This window comes from Mobula birostris, chromosome 13 (genome assembly GCF_030028105.1).
Source record: "Mobula birostris isolate sMobBir1 chromosome 13, sMobBir1.hap1, whole genome shotgun sequence".
In the NCBI taxonomy this organism is placed as follows: Eukaryota; Metazoa; Chordata; class Chondrichthyes; order Myliobatiformes; family Myliobatidae; genus Mobula; species Mobula birostris.
In genome coordinates, this window is record NC_092382.1 from 34,878,023 (window position 1) to 34,899,494 (window position 21,472).

The 21,472-nt window shown below is 42.7% G+C and overlaps 1 protein-coding gene across 2 annotated transcripts in view; it reads left to right on the forward strand.

Annotated features, from left to right (window-relative positions):
• Positions 1 to 21,472, forward strand: part of LOC140206709 (NACHT, LRR and PYD domains-containing protein 3-like) — a 78,248-nt gene that overhangs the window by 50,830 nt on the left and 5,946 nt on the right. For both annotated transcript variants that reach the window (XM_072274876.1, XM_072274877.1), the window contains exons 5-6: positions 8,364 to 8,535; positions 8,630 to 8,695. In XM_072274876.1, the coding sequence (XP_072130977.1) occupies positions 8,364 to 8,535; positions 8,630 to 8,695 (238 nt within the window). The remainder of the gene's footprint in view (positions 1 to 8,363; positions 8,536 to 8,629; positions 8,696 to 21,472) is intronic.

Genomic DNA, 21,472 nt, shown 5'->3' on the forward strand with positions numbered 1-21,472 from the left:
GCATTCGGCCTTGTTTCAGTAGTTGGTCTGTCTAGTAAACTGACTCTGCAGATTAGCTGTATTCATTTTGTGTTCAATTGTTAAATTTCTTCCGGGTTGTTGGCTTCGATTTCCATTTGAGAGATTTACTTAACAGCCCTGTTTGGCCTAGCGTTTATTGTTTTCCTTCCCCTATTGACCAGTTTTATTCAGTCTCCCCCTTCCTCTCCCCCTCCCTCCCTCTCCCCCTCTCCCCCTCTCCCCCCCACCGCTCCTGGGTCATATCTGAAGATACTGACAGCAAGTTGCAATACACAGAGATGGACCCAGCAGAGAGAGAAAAGCACTGACCTTGCCCCTGAGGTTGCTTGAACAGGTAGGGGACAAGCTAGGAGCAATTGAATCTGTTCTGAGTGAAGTTACAGAAGCAATAAGGGTGATAATCTCGTGCCGACAAGTGAGACTCACATGGAGGAACAGTTATCATCCACTGCAGCAACTGTTCAACAGCTCACCGCAGACAATCAGTCAGTTGCCTGCGATTTCCGGACTCACGGACGACGTCCACGAGCTCACTGCAGACAGCCAGTGTCATCTGGCAGCCATTAGGGTTCTCGTCAATTCCGCACCTCAGTCTGCGTCAGTCTCACTCTCAGCATCTCGCAGGTCTTCTTTTTGTGCTGCCCCTACAATGTCTGGTCCTAATATTCCCGCTGTCGGACCTGAAATGACTCATGCATTCAGAACCTGACAGACACCCGCGTCAGAACAGGAACCGTGTTCCTCCACCAGGAAGATCTCGATGGTTGTAAGTATTTTATTACCCAGTGTCAGCTGACATTCAAGCCCGGTTTGATAGTTTTGTTGATATGCGCAAAAGCTTGCGTGTATGGGTCAAACTCCCAGATGGACATCAACTCAGCCTGTTCTCCATATTACGGTAGCAAGGATACCCAGCAGTCCAGTAGTTCCAATGTTTCATTGCTGCAGAGTGAAGGATAGTTTTGCAGCACTGGCTAAGGAGGCTACCCACTGACTCCTGGACCTGTGCCAAGGCAAAGGGGCGGTGAGAGCCTGTGCAGTTAAATTCTGCATTCTTCCAGTCAAGACAGGTTATAATGAGTGATCGCACATCATTGTTTGCCAGCGTGGACAGAACACAGGGGTTCTGAATGGATGTGTAGGACAGTCTAGATGACCTGACTAACCTGGCTATTTGAGTTGATGATGGGTAACTGAGTGGCGCAAGGAAAGTATATTTCAAGCTTCCTACGCTCTCTCTGATCACCATCTTTCACCGCACTCCCTGCTCCTCCCACTCCTTCATCACCCAGCACCCAGTCAACGAAGAAGCCTATGCATGTATGGCGGATGCGCTTGTGTCAGGAAGATCAAAACCAGCGCAGGGGAACAGGTTCCTGCCCCTAATGTGGCTGTACAGGACATCCCAACCGTCCAGTAAAAGAGGACACCCGTCAGCAGGGAGGGAAGTCCTGACGAGTCATTTAAGTATTTCATAAACTTTCTCTAATTATGTAATACTAGCTGCTGCCTTATCGTGGGGGTCTTGAACCCATGACCCCAAGGAGTTTATTGACTGCTGCAGCTGTGAGTCTCATAGACATCTCCATACCTCAAGAGCAACAGCAAAGGAATGGACGGTCAACATCTGCGCTTCAGCCACACATTCTATCGAACCCCACAAACTTGTGCTCAAAGGCGTCCATCGTGAAGAAGTCTCTTTCTATCTGGTTGATTTGCCTGAACAGTCACTGCACTTCGTCTCCACTGGTAATCCTAGCATAAACTACAAATCAATTGGTCTCTGAAAGCACTCCAAGAGTGGGGACTGGCATCCCTGTCTACCAGTCAGCTCAAGCTTCGTTCCATGAATCCTCTCCTGTGTCCGCTAAAGATGTGGACCTGTCTGGAAATAAATATGCGTAACTTCCTGAGTTCTTCAATAAAAAAAGACGGCTACTTCCGTACCCCCACACCGGCCATCCGACTATGCTATAGACCTGCTACCTGGTACTAGCCCTTTCCAGGGCTGATGTTTTCACACTTTCGTCCTGAAATGGCGGCTACAGAGAAATATGTCTGGGAGGCATTGGCTATGGGCTTTATGCATCCGTCAACCTCGCCGGCAGAATCAATCTTCATTGGGAGCAGGAAAGATGACAAGTTCCGTCCCTTCATTGATTATCGGCCCCTGAATAACAACACTGTGAAGAACCGCTACCTTCTTCCACTGCTGACCTCTGCGTTTGAACATCTCCAGGGAGCAACAATGTTGTCCAAAAGTGATCTGTGCAATGCTTACAATCTAGTTCACATGAAAGAAGGAGAAGAGTTGAAAACAGCTGTCAGCACCTCTAATGGCCACTATGAGTATCTGGCGATGCATTTTTGTGTGGCCAACACATCCGCTGTATCCCGGGCCTGAATTAACGATACTTAGGGACATGTTGAAACAGCATGCGTTCGTGTATTTGGCTGTCATCCTTATCTTCTGCCCCTTTCATTGGGAACACATCTTCTCGCACTTTCAGTAGGTGCACATAGAGCTCCTTGGAAATAGCCTGTATGCCAAGCATGAAACGTGTGAGTTTCATAAAGACCAGGAGTCATTTTTTGGGCTATATGCTTACCGCATCCACTGTTCAAATGGACCAGAATAAAGATCAGACAATTATCCAGAGTTCCAAGATCATCTACAATCAAACAAGTGCAGCACTTCATGCGTGTTGCAAACTTTTATCGCCGCTTCTTCTGGAATTTCGGCTCTATCGCATCTTCCATAAATGCACTCACCAGGCACGTCACAGTCATTCATAGCCAGTGTTGGCATTAGAATTGTCCTCTCTCAGTGCTCTTCTGCGGATAGTCGGCTCTGCCATTGTGTATTTCTTTTTCCTCACTTGACCCTGGCTCAGAGAAACTCTGATGTTGAAACCGGGAACTTCTGGCTGTCAGGGAGTAATGGCAACACTGCCTGGAGGGGCACAACATCCTTTCTTGGTCTGCACAGATAGCAAGGATCTCTCTTAAATTTAGGATGCAAAGAGACTCATCTATCTTCAAGGTCGCTGGAGTCTTTCCTTCGCACAGTTCAATTCCATCCTCACCTATCCTCTCGGCTGCAAGAATACTGAGGCCGACGCTCTCTCCCGGCAGTTCCATGGATCTGAGGGCAATTTCGATACAGAGCCCAATCTTCCTCGCTCATGTATTGCTCCAACGGTGATCTGAAGGATAGAGGCGGAGATGAGGGCCGCCCAACAGTCGGACATAGGCATGGGTGTCTGAACTTCCTTACGGCTGTTCGTCCCTGATGCGGAGCGCCTAACATGTTTAAAGGAGGACACACAAGTCGTCTGGCTGGAGATCCAGCAATGCACTGGACCCAGGAGTTCATAAAGAGACAATTGCAGTGGCCATCTACGTCCAAGGACAGGCAGTATTGTTGTCATCCCCTAGCAGACGAGAGACGCAAGTTAGCAACGAGTTACGTGGGACTGTTTGAATTGGTAAAGGCAGGCAGCAATGTTTTGTATAGATCGCATCTACCAGCATCACTGAAGATTCACCGTGTATTCCATGTCTCCCAGCTTAAGCCGTTTGCTACCTCTTCCACAGGCGCAGTCACACAACTTCTCCCTTCTTGTCGGTTGGTAGATGGTTCTCTGATCTATGCTGTACGTCAGCTCCTGGTACCTCGCCCGGTACGTGGTAAAGTTCAGTAGATTGTGGACTGGGAAGGGTATGGTCCAGAAGAACGTACTTGGATCCCGGCGAAAAACATCCTGGACAAGTCGCTTATCCAGGACTTCCAGCACACACAGGTCTGCTGCACCTCAGGAGCCTAGGGAAGTGGTTCCTGTTACAATCACGGATTCGGCAGCTGAGCAAATACAGCAATTGTGCTGATGAATATGCATATGTCAGCTAAGTATTATTTCACTGTGACAGTATTTAACTATTATTTTTCTGGAAGCACAGTACGGTTCGCTGCCTGCTTGCATTCAGTCTTGCATGAGAAATCGGGCAGTCGAGTCAACTGTCTATGAAGACGACCGGTTTTCATTGTTTCCTTTTTTATATGTATTTAGCTATTCCTTTTGGCTGCGGTGTTGGCTTCTTTTTCCATTTGAGAGTAATTGTTAACGGCCTGTTTGATGTAACGTTTATTGTTTTCCTTTTCTTCTAACTTTGTTAACATTAAAGCTTGTGAACTATTGACCCGCTTCAATGTCTGTCTCTTCGTATATGGGCGATATCCAAATGAAGTGATATCTGGTCCGAATGTGCGCCTAGGTCCAGGTGGACCACATCCACTTCTGAGCAATCATCAACATTTCCTGGTAACGTCCTCGAAAAACTCTATAAGACACGATCTACCATGCAGGAATCTGACAACTCATGACACCAGAAATCACCAGGTTGCCCTAAAAGGGCAGATAAAGGACAAACCGGAAAAAAAAAAGAAAACTGTTGACTTGCTGAATATCTACCTAAAGATAGACATGAACATGGTATTTCAGGCCACTGTCCATGGACTTCACAAGCACTGAAGGTCATATCCAAGATCTGAACTGTCCAGCCATTTGTGGTATTGGAATATTAAATGATTTACACCCACGACTGATTCTGTTCTCGTTGGGACTCAGTGGATCTGTCTATAATAGACAGGTGTTATCCAAAGCCCGCTGTTCAGTAAAGAGGAGTCGTCTGTAAATATGAAGTTCATCTATAAATTCATCATCTGAATTCTTCAAATTTAGTAGTATGGAAATTACATCTTTAAATCCCTTTCACAACTGCTACTCCTCAGACCTAGTTGTAGTGAAACTGGGATAATTTTCCAATGCAGTGGAACCTCAGGAACTTATGCTGATTCGTTCCATGATTATTGTCCATTATTCCTATTATGCAACATCTTTCCATTTCTCTTTTGATAACCTGTCTTGGAGATCAATCATTCTAACACCAGAATATCACAGCAGTTTTTTGTTCTCAGAACAGTTTCTAAGACCCATTCATTTTTAGTTGCATTATCAATGACCTTCAATCCATCCTAAGATAATATAGTTGAATATGTTTAATTTAGAATTCCCCACTGATCAGTAAGCCCATTGCTGCATTGAGGAAGTGACACAATTTCAGAGCATTAGTGAACAGGCAGTAAAAATCCGAATCCCGAGACAGTCGCCTGGACATTGTGTTGTTTTCACACGTCAATCATAAGACCAGAAGGCATAGAATCATAAATAGGCCATTCGGCCTATCCTCCATTCCATCATTGCTGATTTATTATCTCTCTCATCCCCTGATCCTGCTTTCTCCCGGTAAACGTTGCCAACCTACTAACCTCCACCTTAAATGTACACAATTACTCGATGCCCACAGCTGTCTGAGCAAATAAATGCTACAGATTCTCTACCTCCAGCTAGGGACGTTCCTCCTCATCCATTCTAAATGACCCTCGCTGGCTGTGTCTTCCGGTTCGAGACTCCCCATGACAATAAACGTCCCCATTTTAGTCAACGTTCTCTCCACACCTATTCTATCTGCAACTTTCAACATTCCGTCGGTTTCAATGACATTCACCCTTGTCCTTCTAAACTCTACCGAGTACAGGTGCAGAGTCACCCGCCGCTCCTCATATATTAACCCTTTTATTCCACGGATCATTCTCCTGATTCTCCTCTAGACGTTCTCCAATAGCATCATATCTTTTCACAGATAAGGCTACCAACACTGATCACAATATGAAAGTGACATTCGACCAGTGCCAAAGTATTACAACAGTGGTCTTATATTATAACCCTCCCAAAATAATTGCTAACTTTGTATTTACCGTTCTCAACACCGACTCAATCTGTAGGGTCCCCTGAACTAGGTCTTCCAAGACCCTCTGCAACTCTGAATTCAGAAATTTCTCCCAGATTTGAAAATAGTCTACGTCGTCATTACTTCTACAGAATTGCATGCCCATATACCGTCCTCTAGCTGGCACTGATTTGTCCATTTTTTCAATCTGTCCTTTTGCTTTTATGAACTCCCAACATTCTCAAATGGTTCCTGATCCTGTATTTACCTTCACATTGTCCGCAAACTAGGCCATAAAGCCATCATTCTGTGGACAAAGTCATTGACGTACAATATGAGAAGGAGTGAACCCAGAGCCTACCCCTGCAGAACACAGCTAATCAATGGCATCCAAGAAGAAAAGGCCCTCTTTATTCTCTTCATTCAGCCAAATGTTTAACTGGAAATAAACATGGACTCTCTACCCATGCTGGTATCTTTCCTGTTACACGATTGGTTTTTAATCTTTTTAAGCAGCCTCATGTGCGGTACGTATACGAAGGTCCCATGAAAATCCAGGTAAACAATTTACACCGACTCTCCCATGTTGATCCTGCTTTCTATTCCCTCAAATATTTCCAAAAGATTTGTCAGTCAAGGTTCCCCCTAATAGATTTTGGCCTATTTTGGCATATGTCTCCAAATACCCCGAATCCTTATCGCCAGTAATTGACTGCTAGCATTTTCCTGATCATTGATTAGGTTAATTGCCCATTGTTTCCTTTGTTCTGTCTCCTTCCTTTCTTAAGGTGTGAAGTGACATTTAAAATTTCCAGCCTTCGAGAACGATTCCAAAATCTAGTGATTCTTGAACGATCATTACGACTACCTCCACAATGGTTCTTCATCTACCCCTTTCACAGCCAATATGGTGTCGTCCAGCTGGAACACGTGATACGTCAATCTTTAGTACCTTCTGCTTCCCAAAGACCTTCTGCTTAATAATTGAGAATACATTACTTCTGTGCCCCCCCCCCCCCCAACATTCACAAATTTCTGGTACATTTCTAATGTCTTCTACAATGAAAACTGATGTAAAATACATGCCGCACTAATATCTTCTGCCAATTCCTTGTCCCCCAAGACTACGACACCATCTACATTTTCCAGCAGTCCGGTATCTACTATACCCTCGGTTTCACTCTTTACATATCTGAAGAACATTTTGAAAAACACCTTTATATTATGAGCAAGCTTACCTTCATATTTCATGTTTTCTCTCGTTGTGACTTTTTTGTTGCCTTCAGTTGATTTATAAAAGCTTCAACGTCCTCCAGCTTTCCACTGCTTTTGCTATATTCGATACCCTTTCCTTTGGTTTTTGCTGGCTTACTCGCCAGCCAGGAGTCCTGGGCTCAGCTGACTCTGGCTGACAGTACCTGATCTGGGCCCTTACCCAGGGTTACAGATCCCACTGCCTTGTGGGAACCTTCGGGAGAAGAGAAGGCTAAGGAGTTAACCCTACACAAATCCGGAGTGGAGCCCCTAAGGTGGTTGGATGACGTATCACGTCACCTCTCGACAGCTCCTGCAGCCAAGCTGATGCCAAATGTACTGCTTCGTATTCCTTTGGACCAGATTCACGAAGCAGAGGGGGATCTTGATGTCTTGGTAGCCCACGATCTCCATATTCATCGCCTAGGTCTTCGCCCGGACTGTTGCTCAAGAACCGGCTTATTCAGCCGCAGCCGACGCTGTTCCACACCCAACCGGGCGCATCCATTGCCTACTTAGACTGACGAGGCCATTATTATTATACTCGCCAGCTATGGATGTTCTTCCTCCCTTTCGAACAAATCTTCATCTTTGGGATGATCTATCCTAAGACTGCAGAAGTGCTCCAAGAAACTAATTTTCCAAAGCTACCTGCAGATTGAAATCCACCATGACTATTTTAACATTGATCTTTTCACATGCATTTTCTATCTCCCGTTGTAATTTGTAATCCACGTCCTTGCTACAGCTTGGAGACCTGTATATAATTTCCATCCTGGTCATTTTACCTTTGTACTTTCTACCTACCCGCAAGGTTTCAAAATCGTCTGATTCGATGTCACCTCTTTCTAAGTTTTTATTCCCAGCAGAGTCAACCTAAACTCACCACCTATCTGCCTAACATTTCGATATAATATGTATCCTTGGTTGTAAGCACACAGCTATCATCTCCTTTCCGCCATGATTCAGTGATGGTCGCCATCGATTTTCCAACCCTTTTGCTCTCCCCTGCCTTGCGTTCTTGTTGTCACATGTTGTTGCTGTAATGTTGCACGTTGAAAGAGTGAGGAAATTAATCACGTTGCACCTACTGCAGAATGTCAGTAAAGCCCCATTCTTACACCGTATTGATTTAGACTTTCCTTCAGTCAATGACAGAATCCACAGATTTACTATCTGAGATGGCTACCCAGTGACTGCACCTGCTCCAAAGCTTCCGGGACAATGAACATGTCCTTTCCTCCACATGCTCCATCTTTTCTGTCTGCTACAATAAATTCATTGCTTCTCTTTTATAGAAAGTCACTGAACTGACAGAGAAGGGAAACCGTCCAGAGAGTTCCACACTCTTCCTCAGTTTGGTGATGGGGAAAGGCTCGCAGACCCGGAGGATGATGTGGGAATCCTTTGTGCAAATGAGGACTGAGTTACCTGAGTTGGACAAAATACTGAAGGAACTACAGGAGCTCGGTATGTTAAAGCCACACACTGGACACAGTCACATTGAAATACACAGTTTTAAGCATGTTAGGTTTCTTTTCATGAAAGCTTTTGATTTAAACAGGCCCTGATCCACAGGACTACACGAGCGTCGCCCGAGGGTTATCTGAGTTACCCACTCGACTGAAAGGTGAGTGATGGAATGCACAGTTCAATCCACATCTCAAGTGTTAGACTGTGACTTAGTAGAACCTGAGAATCAAAATCAATCAGAATCAGATTTAATATCACTAGAATATGTCGTGAAACGTGTTAACATAGCGGCAGCAGTACAATGCAATGCATGGTAATAAAGAAATAATGAGTTACAGTAAATAGCACCACAGTTAAATATATAACTGAATAATTAAATTAAAGATAATGCAACAACAGAAATCTTATAGAAAAGTGAGGTAGTGTGCATGGGTTCAATGTTCATTTAGGAATCGGATGGCTTAGGGGAAGAAGCTGTTTCTGAATCGTTGAGTGTATGCTCCAGGCTTCTGTACCCCTGACGGTAACAATGAGGAAATGGCATGTGCTGAGTAATTGCGGTCTTTCATAATGATCGCCGACTTTCTGAGGCATCGTTCCTTGAAAATATTTGGATAGTACGGCAGCTGGCATGCATGGTGAAGCTGACTGATTATACATCTCTTTATATCTGTAGTTCAACAAAAACAAACTCCTGGAACCCTCTTTTTTATATTTTTGATCATATCCTTCCGGTTCACGTGTATATCTAGGAGCACCTTCAACACGACTATCATAGTTGCCTGAGTAACCATCCAGGCAGTACATTCTATGAACAAAACAAGCTAACAAACAAATACATAAATCAATAAATTCCTGCATGTTCTTTCAATGGACCCATCTCACCTAAACCAAATGCCCTCTGGTATTAGACACATCACTCCTGGAGAAAAAGTAATGGCTCTCTACTCTAACTTTCTCTCTCTCTCAATCTGATACACCTCTATCAGATCTCTCAAAATATCCACAGTAAACAAACCCAGTTTGTTAAACATCTCCTTGTTGCATATGCAGTCGAATCCAGGCAACATACTGGTGAACATTTCCTTCACCCTCTCCAGTTTTCCGACAGTTTGAGATTAAAAGTGAAATCAATACTCCATGTGCAGCCTACGGGCATACGACCTATGAGCAGAATTAGGCCATCCGACTGATCAAATTTGCTCCACAAATCCTTTCAATCCTATTGTTATTCCTTCTCGCAGTAAACCTTGACACTCTTATAGATCATGACCCAATAAATGTCTGCTTTAAATATACCCAGTCACGTCCTCCACAGCCGTATTCGGCAATAATTTCACACAATTACCACTCGCCAGCAAAGAATTTCTCATTAATTCTGATGAGAGCAGGCACAATTCTATTCTAAGGATGTGCCCCCGGTCCAAAATTCCTGGATTATAGGATACATCTTTTATGTCCACTATATATCTGCCTTCCAATATTAGATGGGTTTCAATGGGATATATCCTATTCTCATAAACTCCTGCAGTAAAATTCTCCTTATTGGGTAACACTTCCATTCATGGAATCATTTTCGTGAATCTGCTCTGCAATGCTAGCACATCCATTTTTTTTCAGAGATTGAGTCCAGCCTGCTCAAGGACGCACTCAGACACATCATTGTGATGTCACCGCGGTCACAGGGTATTTCAGGTCCTTCAACATCCGACACACTGGGGCAACCCAGCCATAAGTGATCAAGCCCCAACTTGTGTCTGTCACATCCACAACCATGTCGAGGCTCGCTTTGATGCCGCTGTGCTATCCTGACGACATTCCTCTTCTGGGATCCTGAGATGCCCAAGCGTCTCTAGGCTGTAGTTCCAACATGACCACCAGTCTAGATGACTGACAGCAGCACTATGTCTGGCCTAAACAAGATCGAGCAAATGTGTTCAGGGAATCAGAGCCGTTTCCCTTGGTCGACACTCAAATGCCAGTCCTTTGGTGTTCTCAGAATGTTGGCAGAAGACATAGGTTGGATGTGAGCCTTAACCCTGCCTCAGTAAAAGCTTTGCTGGACGATGGTGTTTCGCCTGGGCGATGACTATGCGCAAGGTGTCTTCACTGTATTCAGCAGCTGATTGGCGGCAACGATACTCGCCCTGCCCCAGGGCTTTTGAGCAGCAGCTGAGGGTGTGCACCTCTTCCCTCAGCAAAGGGAACACGCAGGTGTTCCGGCCTTGGCCCAGCAGTCAAGTTTCGCTGGGCTTGTCAAGACGACATAGACCGACTGGATCAGGAACGTGATACGGTGAGGTTCAGCTCGCAAGATTTCCCACAACAAGATGTTGCACTCCATTACTTTGTCCCATCTTGTCCACGTATGCCGTCAATCTTGCTGGTATGTAGCTCCTCCTCAGCAGTTCGCACTTCTTCCTGGACCAACTGGCGCCTCGCTCTTCCTTGCACTTTATCAAAGCGAATTGTCGGGAAGCAGCCCAAGCCCGCCTGCCCTGCATCCCTCTGAGCTCACCAGCACCCAATGGCGCAGCGTGCTTCAGTTTGTTCAGTCGTATCCTCAGATCAATGCCAGTGTGTGAGACCTTCGGGTACCTGGGCTCGTTGTATTGCACCAATAACACCTCGCTCAGATTGTTCATGGGGAGTTTCAATCTGTTTTGCTTCCCGTAAAAGGCGATACTGGTTAGGTTCCGAAGCAAACATAACCGTCATCCTAGGTACCAGCTGATTTTTTTTCCCCGCTGTTGACAGTGGGCCATCAGAGACTAGCAGAGTCCAGTGAATCTGAGGGAGAATATCATGCTGGTAAATCCAGGCCTTGAATTTGTCTGGCAGCCGTGACTTAGCAACAGCAGTCAACCATTTATGCAGCTCTTCTCCGGCTGCTTTGATGGATGTGGATGCTTGAATGCTGTTTCTTCATTGGATGCTGAAGTTTTTCATTCATTTCTTCAATGAAAAACTTGGACCAGGTTTTTCACTGGCTTCTCATATAGCCTTAGAAATTGGGCGCCTTCCAGGTTAAAGCCGAAATTGTCAACTACCTTTCCTGTATTGAGTAATGAATTTTGATTTCTTAGGATTGAAGGTCATCCTTACCCAAGTGTGAGCTTCTCCAGACCCTGGAGGACCCGTCTGCATCCTGGCACTGACCTTGTTCTTACAGTCAGGTCATCCGTGAATGCACTTTCAGATGATTGACGGACACTAGATGTGACTATGTGGCCTGGGCCTCTGCTCTATACTTCTGCTGAGTTGGGCAACATGGTGGTCGCCAAGGGGAAGAGTATCACAGACATCCTGTTATGACCACCTTCTCAAGACGATGCCAACCAGTTGTGACTGTCCCAAAGCTGACTCATGGACTGCAATTGCTGTAGTAGTCCAGAAAGAGTTCCCTGTCCAAAATAGGACATAGTCGTTCTTGATGGCGACCTTAACCATCTTAGGCGGTATAGAATTACATGCATTTGTAGATACAGTCAGAGGATGGAAAGATCTCCCTTACCTTCTCATACTGCTTTGATCAATTGAGTGATCACGCCTAGATTTTCTAGGCACCAAGAAACCTATGCTAAACCCGCCCTTTTGCAATGTTGTGATTATTCTGGAGATATTCCGTTCGGCGTTGGGCAACAACACTGAAAAATACCTCCCTTCCACATTGAACAGTAAGATGATTCGAAATTGCTTGATGCTCTTGGTGTTCTCCTCCTTGGAAATTGAGTTACCTTCTGCGAATCTCCATTGGTAGGCCGTTCTCAGAATACTACGAATATGATCTGACCAGTGTTTTGTAAAGCTTGAAAATTACATCCTTGTTATTTCATTGTCTTCCCGAAATGAGTAATACAATTACACATACCTTCCTTACCACTGACAAAATCTACAAAGCAACATTTAGGAAATTCTTCATGAGGACCGCAGAGTAATTTTTCAGCTCTGATTTCTGAATTTTGTCCCCATTTAGAAAATGGTCTACCCCTTCATTCCTCTCCCCAATGTGCATAACCATACAATTTGCTAGACTGTATTCCATCTGCCACTCTTGTGTTGCCCACTCTCCGAATCTATCTGAGTACTCCTACAAGCTTTGCCACAAAGGCATCACTTTGGAGGGCAAATTTTCAGCCTAAATTAATTCTTGTGAAGCTGCAACCTAGCTTTTCAACTAAGATCCTGCACTAATAAATACAAGCAAGCAACATGGCTTCCTTGTCACCCTACCAGCCCTTGAATCCATTTTTTGGGGAAATATGAGCTTTGACCTCAAGATCTCTCTGCTCATTAACACCGTTCATGGTCTTGCCTTTAACAGTGCACTGTATGTTCACGTTCTAAGTTTAAATACTTCATATTTGACCAATTTAAACAACATGATTTCTGCAACATATCTGCAACCAATCTACACTGCACTGTTTCCATTAGTAGTCTTCTACACTCTTCACGATATCATCAATCTTTGCAAACTCCAATCAACATTTTATTTCGGGTATTTTATAAACAAAAATAAATCTGGATATGGCAAATCGCAGTGCACAGTGCTGCAGAACAGCACTTGTCAAAGAACTGCAGCCAGACTAAATCTCAATAACATCTGTCTTCTATGGGGAAGACAATTATAATTCCAAAAGGCCAATTCACCACAGTTCACAAGCATGTTAATTTTCTGCAGGATTGTCAAACGCCCAACTTGAAGTTTGGATGACGCTAATTGCCGTGCATAAAGCCTCCCTGCTTACTGCTTGCGCACCTCAAACATTCTCTCTTCTCCAACTCGCATTGAGCAGCAGATGCAAAGGCCTAAATGTATGTACCACAACTATCAATGACAATTGTAAGTCGGTATTTCTAAGACTACCGAATTGTCACCCACTTTGTTAAAATCGGCTCATAATAATAATAAATATAATAATAAGGTAAATCATATCTCTTACCTAAAGATAGTAGTAGTAGTAGCAGCACCTGAAGTAGTCCTTCAAAATATCATCCTATTAATTGTTTACAAACTATATATAAAATTGTAACATCATGTGATTAATTGGGAAATACAGCTTACTTAAATAAACTCAATATACTTGTTGAAGAGATGAAACGATGGCGTAAGCGCATGAAAGGATGTAAAGAGCATCTAGTAATGATCGATTCTGTAACCTATATCAATCCCTATAGAAAAGCAGAACTCTTTCATGTTGTTATATTGTTATCTTGACCACCATAAAGCATTTATTTCTGACCCACATTCATGGTTAAAAGAAGTTATATTATTATAGAATACATACATATAAGCTACACCCACTTCTTATGAACTTCCTACAACATCTGATGAAAAAGTGACGTACTCTAAACACACTATCTATTAACAACAAAAAATACAGCATTATCAAAATAAACAGAGAGAATTCTCAGGGTGATTCTCTAAGCCCACTATGGTCTTTCGCAGCTTGAATCCCACTCTCCAATTTACTGAATCGCATCAGTAAAATACATATATAATCCGTTACCAGTAAAGCTAACTCAAACAATGGAACTATTTTAGAAAGGTATCAACATCAACTTTGGACTAGATAAATGCAGAATATTCAATAGATTCTGAGGCGCCATTAAGGAGGCCACACATGCGAGCAGCTCGGTGGAGGTGATCAAATATTCCGGCTATAGACTGCTACAGTTGCAATATACAGCTAATGTTATGGACAACATAGGAAGTAAAATTGTTTTAAGGTGACTAAAAAATCTATCACTACTGAAAGCCCCAAAATTTCGGATAGCAGTCTCCAATCATAGAAAATAGATGCCATGCTGGATTTAATGTCTGGTTAAGGCTTCAAACTTCCACTACCGACTATTCTGCTGGCAAAACTTCAGTCTCTGATAAAGGAAATCGAAGATCTGAGCAAGATTGCTGTACCAGAGGGACATTCGGGTACGTTGTTGTTGTTGTTTTGGTTACACGGAGACTTGGATTTCCGGCTTGGAATCATCGGTACATTTTGTTGGCTTCACATTCGTCTCAATGAGCCGAACTGCTGAGTATTCAAAAGCAGAGGAGGAGCAGTGCACTTCATTATTAAGTCCCCGTGGTGAACAAACGTGGTGGTTTTATCTCACTCATGCTCACCCGATCTGGAACAGCAAGCGATCAAGCGTCGTCCATATTATCTGTCAGGGTGTTTTCAGCCATCATCTTGGTAGCAGTGTATATCCCACCTCTGGCCCGTGTCAAACTGGCTCTAAATGAGCTGATTTACGTAATCAGCAGGAAGGAAACAGCATACCCTGATGCTTTTCCTATCATTTTGGAGGATTTTAACCAGGCCAACTTCAAAAAGTCTCCAAACAATTATCACCAGCATGTGACCTGTGGAAACAGAGGAGCAAAGACACTGGAACACAGTTATACTACCATCAAGAGCAGTTACTGTGCCATCCTACGCCCACACTTTGGAAAGTCAGAACACCCGGCTGCACTTCTACTCACTGAGTACAGGCAGAGACTGAAGACCACAGCACCAGTAGAGACGGCCAAGTAGATATGGACAAGGGAGGCACAGGAGCGTTTGCTGGACTGTTTTGAGTCGGCGGGCTGGAATCGATTCAGAGATTTATCATTGACTCTATATGAGTACTCCTCAATTGTCACTAACTTCATTAAAACCTGTTTGGTTGTGTGTGTGTGTCTATCAGCACATACTGCAATTGCCCGAATCAAAAGGTATGGATCATACACGAATGAAAAGCCGGAGATAAACCAGGAGATTCGGAGTCTGCTGAGGACTAGATCTGTTGCATTCAGGATTTGCGAATCAGTAGGAGCCAGCTACGACTTACGATTGGCTATCTAAAGAGCAAAATAATAATTATGATTGACGCTGGAGGTGGAAGCGGATGCACGTCAACTCTGGCAGGTTTGCGGTCCATTACTTCCCCCAAAGCAACAGCTAACAACATGAACAACAGTGATGCTTCACTCCCAGACGAGCTCAACGATCTTCATGCATGCTTTGAAAGGGAAAATAGAACTATAGCTACGATAATTTCCTGTAGCATCAGCGACCCTATTATCTGTCTCGGAGGCTGACGTCAGAAAGTCGATCAAGAGGGTGAACCCTCACAAGCTGGCAGGCCAATCACCACAATAGGTCTACAGCTGATGTGATTTAATTGTCTCCTCTTGCTGCCCTGGGTCCCCTGATAATGCTAATACTTTTGTCAAACTGCTGTTTAAAACAATCATTCCTACAGGTGCATTCAAAAGCTCTAAAACATGAACTTCAGTATCTCCCACTGCAACTGGATGAACAACCTCCTCACTGGAAGACCACAGTCTGTGTGGATTGGAAAAAAAAGTCTGCACTTCGCTGTCAGTCAAAACTGGAGCACTTCAAAGACGTCTGCTTAGCCCACTGCACTTCTCCCTCTCCGAGCCTAAAGCGGTGTGGGTAGGCGAACCTCAAATATCATCTCTAAACTATTACTGGCAGAATTTGAGATAGTGACGATGATGCGTACAGGAAAGAAAGATATGAGCAGTGTCACAGCAGCAACCTTGAACATAACGTCAGTAAGGTCAAATAATTCTTTGTGGACTTCAGAAAGGATAAGACGAAGGAATACGCAATCGTCCTTCTAGATAAATCGAAAGTAGAAAGTCTGAACAACTTTAAGTTCCTGTGAGTCAGCTTCTGTGGGGATCTATCCTGGGCCCAGCATATCTAAATCTTACAAAGAAGGCATGACAGTGGCGGTTTTTCATTGGGAATTGGTGAGTTCTGGGGTGTCACCAAAGACACTAGAACATTTTTCTAAATGTACTGTGGAGAACATTCTAACTTGCTGCATCACCATCTGGTATTGGGAACTTGAGGGTGTGACTGCACAGGAACAAAATTGTTAACACAGACAGCTCCATCATGGGGATACACCTCCCCAGCATCCAGAACATCTTCAAGGAGCGATGCAAAAATCCATATCCACCAGAAAGTGTTCCCATCACTGAGGACATACCCTATTCTCAATGGTACCATCAGGGAGAAGGTACAGGATCTTGAAGGCACACATTACACGATTCAAGAACAGATTCCTATCCTGTGCCATCAGATTTCTGAAAGGGCATTGAGCCGATCAACACAGCCTCGCTTCTTTTATTTCTCTTTTTGCACTGCATATTAATTTAACTTTATATATTCTTACCATAATTTTACCATAGTTTTACTGTTATGTATTGCAATTTACAGCTGCTTCAGAACAATAAGTTTCACGAAGGAAACCCTTTCTGATGGAACCCTGACAAATGATTATCAGCTCATAACTCTGCTGCACCAGAGATCCCAACACACTAGACCGCTGTTAGACTACGATAAGGAAAGCCCATCGTTCCTCCCGAGACCACATTTTAGCAAGTCGGCTCACTTGGTTGTACACCTGCTACCTGCAAAACTCTAGAGATCAAGACAACTCAAGAGGCGGTCGGTGATGGGAGAGAAACGGTTACAGGATTGTCTTGAGTCAGTGAACATGGCCATTTTCAGGAGCTCATCTGATTACATGAACAACTACATTAGGGCCGTTAGGTAGACTTTATTGAAACAGTTACGGATGAATGTGCCCCCACGAAATTGTTCAGGGATTCCCCCAATCAGAAGCCCTGAATGAAAAATGAGATCCGAAATCCGCTTGAAGCCAGATCAGAGGCATTCAAGCCTAGAGATCAAAAATGCCACAAAGGTACAGGTATGATCTCCGGAATGCCATTTCTCGTGCGCAGTCAAGATTCCTGACTAGACTGGAATGAAAGAGCTTTGCTCGACATCTGTGGAAGGGTTTCAATGGCATAACCCACCTAGAAAGTTAAATCTTGCAACATAGTGGTCAGCAGAGCTTCGTTTTGAAGCCTTTCATGTTCGCCTTAATCACCAAAACAGTGAAAAACCATCGCGCACACCAATGTCTACTGAAGGTCCTTTGGTCTCGATATCTGAAGATGACGTGCGGGCTGCCTTCAAGAGAGTGAATCCAAGTAAAGCATCCGGTACGGACGGAATACCTTGTTGAGTGCTGAAGACCTGTACTGACCAACTGGCTGGTGTATTCACCAATATCTTCAACCTCTGGCTGCAGAAGTGTATTGTACCCCCCTGCTTCAAGCACGCTGATGCCGAAGAACGTGGTAGCTTGTCCAAATGACTACTGTCGAGTGGTGGTTACATCCACAGTGATGATGTGCTTTGAAAGACTGATGTTGAAGTATATCAGCTCCTAGCTAAGTGGTGACTTGCATACGCTTTAATTCACCTGTTGAAGCAACAGGTCTACAGCAGATACCTTCTCGTTTGTTCTTCACACAACCCTGGAATATTTGGTCAGAAAGAAATGCATACATCAGAATGTTCTTTATCGATTACAACTCGGCATTTAACACTATCATCTCCCCTAAACCTCTCAGTAAGCTCCAAGACCTGGGCCTCAATACCCCCTTATGTAACTGGATCCTGGACTTCCTCACTTGTAGACTCCAGTCAATGCTGATTAGCAAACACATCTCCACCACAATCTCTATCAGCACAGGAGCACTGCAGAGAAGTGTACTTAGCTCCCTGCTCTATTCGCATTGCTCCTATGTCTCTGTGTTCTGGGCTGTATCAAAGATGAATCACCATACTGGTGGGAGATTGAAAATTTGGCTGAGTTATTTTTTAATAACAACTATCTCTCAATAATACCGATAATATCTGTCAATAATACCAAGGAATTGATTGCAGACCCCATCAGAGGGAACCGGAGTCCTATGAGGCAGTAATCGCCTGTGGCTCAGAGGTGGAGACAGTCAGTAACTTTAAATTCCTGGGTGTCTCTACCTCAGAGGACCTGTCCTGGACACATCATATAAATATATTTCCAAAGAAAGCGCAACTGTGCGTGCGCTTCTTCAGGAGTATATGGAGATTCAGCATGTCATCGAATACCTTGGCAAACTTCTATCTTTCTTTTTCAATCTTTTTATTAGTTTCATAATAAACATACCATAATATTGATACAAAGTTATTGGGAATACATTGTTGCGGTTAACATAGTTAAATAGCCCAGTTGACACATGAGTGTTAAATCTCCCATCGTACAGGATACAGATGAGCAACATAAAACAAAAAAAAGTCTTAAAAAAAATCATGAAAAAAAACTAAATAAATAAATAAATAATATATCCCCCCCAAAAAAACTAACCTAAACAGTGTTAAACAACTAAACTAAGAAAAAAAAGACGGGGCTGTTATGAAACATCATTAAAAAAAAAGTAACCATTAGTGTCGTCGACTCCGTTCCTCTCAACATATATTACAAAAAAATGTCAAATTACATCATATGAAACTGTCGAATAAATGGCCTCCAAGTTTTTTTTCAAATTTAATAGAGGGATCATAAACAACACTTCTAATTTTTTTTTCCAAATTTAAACACAACATAGTTTGAGAGAACCAATGAAATGTGGTGGGAGGATTAATCTCTTTCCAGTTCAGCAAAATGGATCTTTGAGCCATTAATGTAAGAAATGCAATCATCCGACGAGCTGAAGAGGTTAAATTACTTGATTCTATTATTGGTAACCCAAAAATGACAGTAATAGGGTGAGGTTGTAAATCAATATTCAGAACAGTTGAGATAGTATCAAAATTATCTTTCAATATTTTTTCAACAAAGGACATGACCAAAACTTATGAGTTAGAGAAGCTATCTCGGAGTGACATCCATTGCATGTAGGATTTATATGAGAATAATAACAAGATAATTTATCCTTAGACATATGAGCCCTACTACTACTTTAAACTGTATCAATGCATGTTTAGCACATATAGAGAATGAATTAACTGATTGAAGAATTTTTTTCCCATTTTTCAAACTTCCATCGATGAGTGATTGAAACTGTATTGACTGGCTGCATTACGGTAATCTGTTCTTACCGTAATTTACAGTATTATTATTATGTACTACAAAATGCCGCTACTGCAGACCAAATACACTCTGTCTGACAGAACCCCTGCCCAATTATCCCCTGTGTGATTGAATGAAATATATCTCGAAATGGGTTAAATTGTGGGCAATGTGAAATTTTATGCTCCTTCAGCAGTAAAGCCAGAGAAATTAATTCAAGTATTAGAAATGTTTTCATAAGGTATAGACATGAACATTAAACATAAACAAAGGTTCAAAAGAGCTTGTGCAACAGAAAACAGAGCAGGATGATAACCCGTGGATGAATGTGAAATATATGGGTACATGAGTTATGAACAAGCACAAAAAATATATCAGAGGTGATGAAGGGAAAACATTCGAGAGAATACAACAAAAGCAATATATATTCTCGCCATACCCATATCAGATTAGATTAGTTTATGAGGACACACAGTCCTCTTTTACTGTCATTTAGTAATGCATGCATTAAGAAATGATAGAATATTTCCTCTGGTGAGATATCACAAAAACCCAGGAGAGACCAAGACTGAAAAATTAACAAAACGACATAATTATAACATATAGTTACAACAGTGCAACAATACCATAACTTGATGAAGAATAGTCCATGGCACAGTAAAAAAAAAAGTTCAAAGTTTCTCGGAAGTCCCACATCTCACACAGACAGGAGAAGGAAGAAAACTCTCCCTGCCATGCCCGACCACAGCCCAACTCTGAGTCGTCCAAAAACTTGGAGCTCTGAACAGCCCTCCGACACCGAGTACCGAGCACCATCTCTATCCGAACGCTTCAACCTCAGCCTCAGAAGTTTATTAACTTATACTTCTGGCATAAAAGCTTGTTTGGAAACTGATAAGGAAATTTACAAAGAAAAAAATAAGAACTGAAATGACAAACTATAAAATACTATGTACACTTGAACGCACTTAGATTAACACTCCCAAGGACAGAAAGAGAAAGTGGAATAACAGACATAAAACTTACACAAGTGCCAGATAAAACTTCTGAGGATATAATTTCATCAGCGAAAACAGGATTCGGCACTCCATACAAGTGTATGCAATTCTGATATTAACACAATAAACATAGCAGATATAAATCTATGAGTAAAAAAGATCAGAAATGCGCTGAACGAGAAGACAAAATTGAAGTACTCTGGAACACCAACAGGATATACATTGTCCCAATAGTAATATCTTCCACTGGCATCATGCCAAAGTGACTGCACAGTACGATTCAAGAATTAGGCCTATAAAACAATATTTATGCACGTCACAAAAAAAAAGTCCGGAAGTTCCGAGCAATTGAGAAATGAGTATTCATGTCCATGTTTGTACCTCAGGGTGAAGCAGCTGGAGCTGAGAAAAAATAAAAATAATACTATTTTATTTCTGGCGCACATTTCATACAGACGATATTGTTCAAACTACATCTCATTTGGATAGACTGCAAACTAGAAAATGAAAGACAAAACCATGTTAGCTTTAAGCAAGGTTCAATTAAAAAGATTCTGAGCTGTCGTTTTAAAGCGACAATTGAGTCTGTATTGCTTATACAGTACTTTCAAACCTCTTAGGTGTGTGTGTGTACCTTCGCATAAGACTCGTGTACTGTACTGTAACTTTAGGTTTTGAATTTTACCGTTTCAGGGCGTTGATCAGAAAAAAGCGGACCTGCTATTTATATTTTGGATTTATACTATATTGTCAACGCTGTTTCCCTGAACTTTTCTGCTCTGTGTTTCCTTGTACAATCTCAATGTATTGATGTAATGGAGTGATTGATATGGATAGCAGACAAAAATTATTTTCATTGTACCTTGGTACATGTGACAATAATAAATAAATTTACCGACTTACTGTCAATAATATAATACCCCACAACCCCTTTGCTCGACTAATCAGTATCAGTTGCCAAGACTTTACCACTCTCTCCCACAAACACACATCACTGAGACGTG